At 37.5% G+C, this 11102-nt stretch overlaps 1 protein-coding gene across 1 annotated transcript; it reads left to right on the forward strand.

Annotated features, from left to right (window-relative positions):
• The first annotated feature begins 8262 nt into the window (after positions 1-8262).
• LOC131874126 (uncharacterized) lies at positions 8263-9256 on the forward strand. Its single transcript, XM_059217368.1, has 2 exons — positions 8263-8602; positions 9129-9256. The coding sequence occupies exons 1-2, from the start codon at positions 8263-8265 to the stop codon at positions 9254-9256; spliced, it is 468 nt and encodes a 155-aa protein (XP_059073351.1).
• The last annotated feature ends 1846 nt before the right edge of the window (positions 9257-11102 follow it).

The following is an 11102-nucleotide window of genomic DNA, read 5'->3' on the forward strand; positions in this document are numbered from 1 at the left end:
GGGAGAGAAAACCATACATAGAAGAGACATTAATATTACCTTTGGGTTCAAATTTCCAAATGAGGGAGTCTTCCTCTTTATTCAACCAGGCTGAAGATAGATGGTTTTTAAGCTTGATAAGGCTTGGGTGAATAATTTCAATGTTCTGCCTTTTATTACCAATCCAATACCCTTCAACTAAAGGACCAAAAGATCTAATACAGGAGGAGGCATAAGGGGCCCATTCTGGGAAATCAGTCAAAGGTTTATCAAAAAGCCAGGGGTCTTCCCAAAAATTAACTTTCCTACCATTTCCTACTTTCCAAGTAACTGCTTTAGCAATGCTATCTCTACACTTAGAGGCATGATTCCAGATATGGGACCCATTAATGTTGATTTTAGAATTGATAAAAGAGGATAGAGAGGAGGATAGAAGAGAGTACTCACTTCGCTATATTTTACACCATTCACTATCTGAGTGGAACATTCTCTAAAACTGTTTAGATAGGAGAGCTTCATTTAAGATCCGGATTATTCTCAGGCCTAGACCTCCTTTACTTTTTGGTTTGCATACCTGATCCCAAGCCACAAGAGACATTCTTTTCTTATCCTCAACCCCTGACCATAGAAATTTTCTTTAAATTTTCTCAATTGCATCAACATACTTGACAAGAATTCTGAAAAGGCTTAGGGCATAGATAGGTATGCTTTGAAGAGAAGCTTTAAGAAGTTGAAGCTTTCCAGCCTGACTTAAAAGGGCTCCTTCCCAACCAGCTAGATTTTTATGAAATTTGTCCACTAGAGAGCTCCAAAAAGAATCAGAAGGTGCAATGCCTAGGGGGATGCCAAGATAAGTGGCAGGAAGATCAGCAATCCAACATTCCAAGATTTTGCTGATTCTATGTTGTCTTCTCTTTGGTGTGTTGATGAAAAAAATTCTCTTTTGACCCAATTAATGAGCTGAACAGATGCAGAGGCAAACTTACAAAGAGCGTCCTTCAGGGTTCTAGCTTCTGAGATACTTGATTCCCCCATGAAAATGGTATCATCCACAAACTATTGGTGAGAGTAGATAAGATCAACAGACAAAGGTTGAAGTCCCTTAAAAGATCCTTGCATCACCATGTTTTCCATAGACCTACCAAAACATTCGACCATAATTATGAAGAGGATAGGGGAAATGGGATCACCTTGCCTTAGTCCTCTAGATGCTTGGAAAAAGGGGGATGGCGAACCATTGACAAGAACAAAAAAAGAGGCTAAGGTAATAAGCTGACTGAAGAGGTCAACACATTTGGTGGAAAAACCATAAGCCACAAGAACCTTCACAAGAAAAGACCAGTCAACCCGGTCATAGGCCTTGGAGAGATCAAGCTTGAGGATGAGACCCCATTTCTTAGCCCTAACAATAGAATGAATATTCTCATGGATAGTAATAATGGAGTTGAGAATTTGTCTTCCTGGGACAAAACCATTTTGTTGATGATTAATCAAATAAGGAAGGACAGTTAGGATTCTGGTGGTAAGAACCTTGGAGATAATCTTATAAAAAGAATTGCATAAGCTGATTGGTCTGAACTTGTCCATGGACTCAGTACCTTGGGTTTTGGGAATAAGTGCAATGAAAGTGCCATTAATTTCTTTCAAAAGTCTTCTAGCCCCAAAAAATTCCTTGACCCCATTGGAAACATCTTTCCCAACAATGTCCCAGAAATCCTGGAAAAAGAACACGGGGAAGCCATTTGGACCAGGGGCTTTGTTACCATCAAAAGAAAAAACAACATTTTTGATTTCCAAAATTGAAGGAATTGAAGAAAGGGAGGCGTTCATCTGCTCATCAATGAGACAAGAAATATTTTGAAGAAAAGAAGATTGAGCATCAGCGTCCAACCCGTGATCCCTCCTCAAAAGTTCTGAAAAGTATCTTTTGGCCTCATTCCTTATCTCTTCCTCCTTGACCAGCTCCCCATTGTCCACTGCCAATTTTGTAATCCTATTTGCCACTTTATGTTTGATCATTGACATATAAAAGAATCTTGTATTCCTATCTCCTTCCTTTAGCCAAATGCATCTTGATCTTTGCTTCCAAAAAGTTTCCTCTTTAGCAATGATTTCATGGTATTTTTTAAGGGTCTCATTTTCTTCAACAATAGATATAGTACTGAAACCATCCTTCTAAATTTAGACCTATATTTTCTTAAGGTCATCCTGGACTTTACCTTTGGCCTCAAAAACATTCCCAAAGCTGGATTTATTTTAGAGTCTTATATTGTCCTTAACACTTTTGAGTTTCTTTACAAATCTATACATAGCAGTTCCCTCAACTTGGATACTCCACCATTTCTGAATATTATGAGTTATGTCAGGGTGATGAGTCCACATTTTTTCAAATCTGAAAGGAAAATATCTTCTTCTATTAATTACATCCCTGTATCTCCACATCGTTGAGAGCCTGTGTATTTATAAAGTCCATCAGGGCCAACCTACTTTCAAAATTAGACGGGCTTCCACCAAATTTTTCCTCCTCTCTCAAAGGAGTATTAAAGTCTCCCATGACCAGCCAGCTAAGATTCTTGAATCTGTCCCTAATTTCTATAAGTTTTTTTCCAAAAGGAGTTTCTAGCTTTCAAGGTGTTGGATGCATAAATGTTTGTGAGGACCCATGATGTTCCATCTTTTAAATGCTCAAATCTAATGCAAGAGAAATTTTTTTCTTGAATAAGAACATGGCCTTTGACACTATTAAGATTCCAAATGGTAGCTATGCCTCCCGAAGCACCTTCCGAGCTACCACCACTGATACTCCCATTTTTAAAAAACTTCAAAGATTTAACTTTTTCTCGACTCATTTTGGTCTCTTGAATTAGAAAAACATCTGGTTTACTATCCCTTATCATATTCCTAATAATATTGTGTTTATGAGGATTATTAAGTCCCCTAATATTCCAAGAGATAATCTTCATAGTCCCATCTGCAATGTTCTTACTGGCCTCCTTGTCTCTGACTTTATGGTTAGAAGGTCGACATGGGGAAGAGGAGATATACCCAACATCTACTTGATCTATTATGTTGGATTTCCTTAGTTGAGAAGCCGAGGGAGTGGATCCTTTCTTGTTCCTATATTTTGGTATTTTCTAGTCAGCTTCTTTCTCGAGAATCGCTTCCGAATTGCTAAGGATTCTTGATATTTCATCTTCATTGCCCTAATTAGGGAATCTAGAATTGTGTGAAGCACTGTTTACTTTTTTTGAGTTTTGATCTGAATCCGAAAGGTTCATACCCGATATTGCACATTTTTGGGGTTCTTGCATTTCAGAGCTTGTCATGAGCGGGGAAGAGTCAGTCTTTTCTTAAGTTCATCACTTATATATGTTCTTGAATTTATTGATATAGGAAGTATTGTTAAGTAGATTAAAGAGCTCTTGAATTGTGAAAGTAGACTTTGTGCTCCTTGAATATTTGAGAAATTTTCTATTGTTAAGTGATTAGTAGTAGGCTTTATATTGCTACTATTGCTTGTAGTTTTTAGGATTAAGGAATTATACTTGAAGACTTTGAGCTGCAAGTTGAATTCCTTATCAATGTGATAATTAGTTTAGTTAGTGTTATATTCAAGAAAGACTTTGTGCTTCTTTCTTATAAAATCTTGATATAGTTTGTTGGATAAATTCATTAATTTCCTTAAGTATCAAAGTGATAGGGAAATTGTAACAAAGTGAAGGGAAAATGCATTAACTCTGAAAAAAGAGATTTATATGCCCAACACTAATCCACATATTTTAATTTCTTATTAATTAGAGAAGAGATTTCAAAGGGAACCTCCCCTTGATGAGAGGAGAGATTAATTTCTCAACATAGCTGTGTGCGAATCATATATTTTGCCATTGGTACGCTAGTGACAAAATATTCACCCAACAGTTTTTTTGGCGATTTTGATGGGGAGCGACGTTCAACTAGTATTTTCTCTTTGGGTTGTAGTTCTCTTTTCATTATAATATCCATTTTGCTAATTTTCTCAAAAATCATAATCTAGCTGATCGAAGTTACACTCGTGGGCAACGATTAGCGGGAGTTGTTGATCCTACTTTTGAGTTTTTGCAACAACATAATTTTCCTTTTGTGACACCTCCATGGACACGTTCTCCTTTTCAGCGGACACAAAGTTTTCCTCCTTTTGCACGACAATCTCCCATACCAAGTGAGGCATCAAGTTTGCAAGTCTTATTTGTTCCACTTGCAAGTTGTTTTGTAATACCACCATATATCCATTAAGGATGGTTGCTGCTAGCCCTTGGGGTACTGCTTTTGGTCCATTGAACTTGACCACACCTTTGCATGAACTTCCCAAAGGCATGCGGAAAAATTTACCTAAATTTTTTGGGGATGGTTCTCAACACCCGGACGAACACATTGATGCCTTCTACATCGCATGTGGAGTCCTAGGTGTTGAGCATGATGATGTTTTGGTGAGATTGTTCATTGATAATTTACATGGAGTTGTTGCTGATTGATTCTATCATCTTCTAAATGCTTGTATCACAAATTGGGCAACTCTCAAAACACTGTTTGAAGCAAGGTTCAAGTCTATCGAAGATGATCACATGCTGTTGGCTTAGTTAACTCAAATGAAGAAAGAACCTTGGGAAGCTATGCATGAGTTTGTAGAAAAGTTCAACAGATTGCACAATCGCATTCCAGTTGCTTCACAACCAACCATTGGAAATTTGAAATGCTTCTTTATCAATGCTCAATTGGTAGAGGTGAGCTTTCTTTTGCGAAGGGATAATCCTACAGATTTGGCCGTTGCGCAATAGTTGGCTATATCAGTTGAAGATGATCTTATCCTTGCTGGTAAGATAAGGAGATATCCTAACAAGGTTAGGAATAATCAAATTGCTGATTCGTCTTTTCCTTCAACGAATTCTGTTGATCCCATGATACAAAAGTTAGAAAATGAGTTGTTAGCACTTAAGAAGAAAATTTCCTAACAAGGAAATACTTCTTATCATGATGTTCCAAGAAGGACTTATCCAAATAATGCTTCCAATTATGCCATGCATAATCAGAATAAATTGCCTCCTGGTCCAGAGAGGCTTGCATTGGAAGCACCACCCCAAAATTTAGGTACAGGTTATTATGAAGCTGAACAGAATGATCTTCCCTCTTTTGGTGAAGAAGACACCAATTTGCATCAAAAAGATGATGCAGAGTTGGCTGGTGACTCTAATATCAGGTTTATGCAATATCAAGAAGATGATACGCCAGACACATGATGGGGATGTCTTTGCAGTATTCACCCGTTCGCAAGCACAGGCAGCTCAGCCACCTGTCATCGTGAAGAGTGATGATCCTATTCAAATCAAGGATTCTCAATGTTTACCAGTTTCTATTGCTAAGCATGGGACTATTTCTTCGCTTTCTCCTTCAGATTGTAGTTTGACAACATAGATAACACTACTGAGTATGAATCTGTTCTTTTGGGGATGAATGTGGTCCAAAGAAAGGGGATTAAAAATTTACATGCTCAAGGAGATGTTGAGCTGATAGTTTGTCAAGTTAGGAACATATATCAGATGAGGATCGATAGGCTACGACATGATCATAGGCTTGTATGGGATCTAATAGAGGCATTTGATGATTTTGATATATCTGTAGTTTCCTGTGAATTTAATGACAGGGCAGAATCATTAGCAGTATCAACAACCTCTTTGGTTCCTCACAAAGATTTTTTGGGATCAACATATATTGTTGAATTGGTCTTTCGACCAAGTGTTTAATGACGATCATCATGTAATTAATTTTTTGCAGACTGGTGACAATTTTGATGATTTGTATTTTGAAGGTAGTCACTGCCCTTCAAAGGATGCAATTGAAAGTATTGATGCAGAAATAGGAGAGAAATTTATGCAATTGAAAGGAAACAAGATCCCTAAGGGTATAGTTTCTTTAGAAAAGATTTTTGACAAACATGACCATTATGTCAAAAAGAAACAAAGATCAGTTGTAGGCTTAATGGAATATGAGAAAGTAAATATCGGGACTGAAGGCAATCCAAAAATGATCAACATTGGAAAGTGTTGTTCACAAGATGAAAGGTAGAAATTTGTTGCATTATTGCAGCAATATGTTGATGTCTTGGCCTACTCCTATGAAGATCTAAAGTCTTTTCCTCTCGAATAACTCTATCACAACATTCCATTTAAGTCGGATATCACTCCTTTCCATTAAAAGCAAAGGCAATACAACCCAAAGATCTCCGATACTATCTTTGCTGAAGTTCAAAAGATGTTGAAAGAAAGGATAATCTTCCCCATTCATCATTCTTCTTGGATAGCCAATATTGTATCCGTTCGTAAGAAGAATGGTGAGATCCGGATATGTGTTGATTTTTGAGATTTGAGCCAAGCATCCTTAAAAGATAACTACCCTTTACCTATCATGGATCATGTCCTACAAGTTGTGACTAGATCAAAGATGATGTCCATGTTGGATGGGTTTTTGGGTTACAACCAAGTGGAGGTTCTTGAAAAATATCAACATAAAACTGCATTTACCACACCTTGGGGCACTTTTGCATATCACAGAATGCCTTTTGGGTTAATAAATGCAGGAGCGACTTTCCAACATGTAATGGAATTGGCCTTCTGAAGTTTCCTTGGTAAGTTCATTGTAGTCTATCTGGATGATTTGACTGTTTATTCTAAGAAATGTCAAGATCATTTCAATCACTTGCAACAAGTTTTGAGTAAGTGTCATCAGCATGGAATTTCCCTCAATCCCAAGAAATTTATTTTTGGGGTTACCAAAGGTAAGTTACTTGGGCATATTGTTTCAAAAGAAGGTATAAAAACTTATGCTGAAAGAGTGAAAGCTATTCCTGATCTTTCCATGCCAGCAAGTAAGACTAATGTCCATTCTTTCTTTGGCAAAGTAAATTTCTTGTGAAGATTTATTCTAGACTTTGTTGAACAAACTCATCACATAGTTAACATGATGAAAATAAATTATCTTTTCAAGTGGACTCTCGAAGGAAACAAAGCTTTTCATCAAATCAAGGAGGCCATGGTGAACGCCCCAATCTTGGTATGCCCTGATTATACAAAAGAGTTTATCATGTATAGCTATGCATTAGATCATACATGTTCGACCATACTGATGCAGAAAAATCATGAAGGCGTGGAATCACCCATTGCATTAATGAGTTATCTGCTAAAGGCTCATGAGTTGAAGTACTCAGAAATGGAGAAGCATGCTTTTGCCATGGTAAAAACAGTGAAACATTTCAGGTTTTATATTTTGAATTCACATGTCATCGCACTTTTTCCTGATGCTGTTGTCAAGTCAATTTTGATGCAACAAGACTTTGGAACTAAAAGGGGCAACTGGGTTGCCAAGATTCAAGAATATGACAAGGAAATCAAGCCCACTAAGGTGGTTCATGGAAAAGGTCTATGTCAGTTGATAGTTGACAATAAATCAATTGATGAAGTGGTGCTAGAAAATCAAGGTATGAATAAAGATCTTCCCAAGGTTCAATTTGTCAACACCACTGATGAGTGGTATTCTGACTTGGCATATCTCTTAACATATGGAGATTGTCTTGCACACCTCTCACGTAATAAAAGGTGAACCCTGAAGCTTAAAGTGGTAAATTTTGTCCTATGGGACAATGGTTTGTATAAGAAAGGTCTAGACGATAATTTCCTGTGCTGCATGGACAAACAACAACAAGTAAGATTACTTCAAGCTTTTCATGATCTTGCTTGTGGTGGACATTTTTCTACCCCTATTACTACACACAAAATCTTGCATGCTAGATACTATTGGCTGACATTGTTTAAGGACACATTCAGTTGGGTTCGCAAATGTGAGCAATGTCAGCAATTTGTGGATAAGCCTAAACTAGCTACATTCCCTCTTAAACCAGTTGTAATTGAAGAGCCCTTTCAACAGTGGGGATTGGACTTCATTGGACTTGCCAATCTGACATCTAGTGCAGGTCACATATACATTCTTAGAGCAATAGATTACTTCACCAAGTGGGTGGAGGCAATCCCAACTAAGCAAGCTACCTTGGCGGTGGTTTGTCAATTTTTGAAGGAAAACATTGTTTCAAGGTTTGGTGTTCCTCATAAGATAGCAACTGATAATGCTTCATGTTTTTCATCTTATGAGATCATTCACTTTTGCTTTGATCATGGTATTACTCTTTCACACTCATCTGACTATTATTTGCAAGGAAATGGTCAGGCCGAGTCAAGCAACAAGAATCTGGTTACTATTATGAGGAAGCTTGTTGAAGAGAGACAACGGACTAGGTATAAAGCTCTTTATGATGCGCTATGGGTGGATCGTATAAATCCAAAAAGAGCAATCGGTATGTCACCTTTTCAACTTCTGTATGCATTGAATTATGAGATTCCAATCACTGTGGAACTTCCAACATTAAAGCTCGCCAAGGCCATTGAAGATGTAACCTATCAAGATTCACCTGATAAGCGGATTATGTTTCTTTCTCAGTTGGAAGAAACAAGAGCAGAAGTTGTTGATAGGATTGCTGCATACCAAAGCCAAGTGAAGGTGTTATTTGATAAGGAAACAACTTCTCGTGAGTTCTCTGTTGGTGATCAAGTCTTGTTATGGGACAAGAGGAGGGAACCAAAGGGTTTACATGGAAAGTTTGACTCCTTATGGAGAGGTCCCTTCACTATTCATGAAATATGTGGTGAGCATAGCTACTTACTTGCATATGTGGATGGTACCTCGTTCTTGCTACCTCACAGTGGAGAACATTTGAAGCTCTTTACTCAATTAAAAGCAATGTAAAAAAAGGTTGTACTTATTATAAAATTTGTAGTCTTCTCTTTTTAGTCTTTTCGTCGCTTGACTCTATAGCCCAATGGATACAAGCACTCAGAGTTCTGGATTCTAAAAAATTCAAGTGGTGCAACTTGTTCCCCAGTTAGAGCCAACTGTTGTCCTTGATTTTAGCATGACCAAAATCGTGAGGCAACCCAATGAAACTGGTCTGTTTCATACCTTATGACTTTTGGGAGAGCTTGATTGACTCTGTCGGTTAGCTCATTTAGCTTTTCGCTTTTTGTTTTTATTGTTTTCCTATTTCTTTAGATTTGTAGTTTTTCTTGCAGGTCGGATTTTGAAGTCTGACCTGCAAGGTTCCTTCTTTTCAAAGGTAATTGCACATCAAACTTTAAAGTCTGATGTGCAAAGGTTTGGTTTTATCCTTCCAGATTGGACTTTAAAGTCTGACCTGTAGGTAATCCTTCCCCTGAAGTTTGGACTTTAAAGTTTGATCTGTAGGTTGTTCAGTCAAAAGCTGCATGTCGGACTTTAAATTCTGACTTGCAAGGGTTTTAGTCCTGCATTTCAGACTTTAAAGTCCGACATGCACAACATAATTAACAATTAATGTCTCATTTATTGCTGAATTTGGAGATTATTTATTAAGTTTTAAAGGTCATTTCTTCATTCACATTTTGTGAAATCTCCTCTGCGCATGCCCTCTTCCTTCCTCCTCTGATTTTGCTCATCGTCCTTGTGGATTTTTTGAAATTCCATCATATTTTCATCTATCATCATGGATTGAGGTAGTCTTTTTGTTCTATTTTATTCATTTCAGGTTTTTCCCTTGCTTCATTTTTTCTTTTCTTCCCTCTCTCGGTCGTTTTTCCTTTGGGTTTTTTCTGATTGATTAGAGACACTTCAGAATTTAAAGTTCGATTGTTCTTCACATTTTCCTCACCTACATGATGGGTTTTGAAACCCGATCTGTAGGCTATGCGCGAAGACCCCTCCGCATATCGGACTTTAAAGCCTGTTATGCGGGAGGGTAAACCTTGCATATCAGACTTTAAAGTCTAATATGCGAGAGGAGATTACTTGATTGACATGTTGGGCTTTAAAACCTGACATGTCAATCAGTTGCCCTTCCCAAGAACATTGGACTTTAAAGTCCATTGTGCTAGTTTTTCAATGATTTTTCCCAACCTGCACACTGGACTTTAAATTCCGATGCGCTAGTGTTTTTTCCCCAATTTGCACATCGGACTTTAAAATACGATATGCAAGTAAAGATGTTTTATCTTTTCACGTTGGACTTTAAATTCCAATGCAAATTTTGATTCCTAAGGTGCAGATCGGACCTTTTTTCCTGACCTACCATTTTTGACAGTTTTGCTCCCAAGCCTATTCTGAGTCCGATTGATAAAATTTGATTTTATTGATGATGATAACTATCAAATGAGCTAATCCTTAGTGTTGAATGTAGTCATTTGCAAATGTCAAGGCCCTCTCATGACAAATTAGATCCTTCTTCGAGTCAGTTGGAATCTTCTCCGTGTAAAACATCAGCAAAGAAGATGAAGTACAAGTATGATAAGTACTTGAATTTGTACCCGAAATGTTCAGTAGATTCAAACATCAAGGAGATCAAAGATACAAAAATTGGACATGTCAGTATGCAATGGTTTATTGATTGAGTTGAGAAAGCTCCTTCCCGCCTAACAAACCTGATCAAATCCGAGTTGCATATATATGCTTCCTTCCCAGTTGCAGCTCATGATCTAGATTTTGTACTTGTAGTAGCAGATCACTTTGATCCAAATACAAGATAGGTTAGGGAAGCTGATCAAAATGTGATCATGAATTTGGATAATGTCTTCTTCAACAGTGTTTTCAAAGGTTATTCAATCAAGGAAGTAGCCGACATTTCTCAAGAAAGTGCTAAGGAGTACTATGAGAAAAATGAGGTCAAATGCAAGAAAGTGATCAATACTGTGTACCTCTCCGCTGAAAGAAATTCTACCACCTCACGATGGCCTAAGTATTTTCATAGGAGTGACTTCAATGAGGAGTACAACGATATGGTCACCATGTTGGCAAGAGTGAAGGGTTTAAAGGACTCTCATTACTTTCAAAGCTAGATGTGTTATTACATAAATATAATTAGGAAAGGGGCTACTAGGATTGATTGGGGTGACCATATCAGTGATGCTCTTTGCGCACAGTTGAAAGAAGTCAAAGTGACATTGAAATTTTATATGACTTCTTACCTGGTTTATGTAGCTGCTTCCATGAGGTAATATCCAGGTTTGTCTACTAAA

Source organism: Cryptomeria japonica, chromosome 3 (genome assembly GCF_030272615.1).
Source record: "Cryptomeria japonica chromosome 3, Sugi_1.0, whole genome shotgun sequence".
NCBI lineage: Eukaryota > Viridiplantae > Streptophyta > Pinopsida > Cupressales > Cupressaceae > Cryptomeria > Cryptomeria japonica.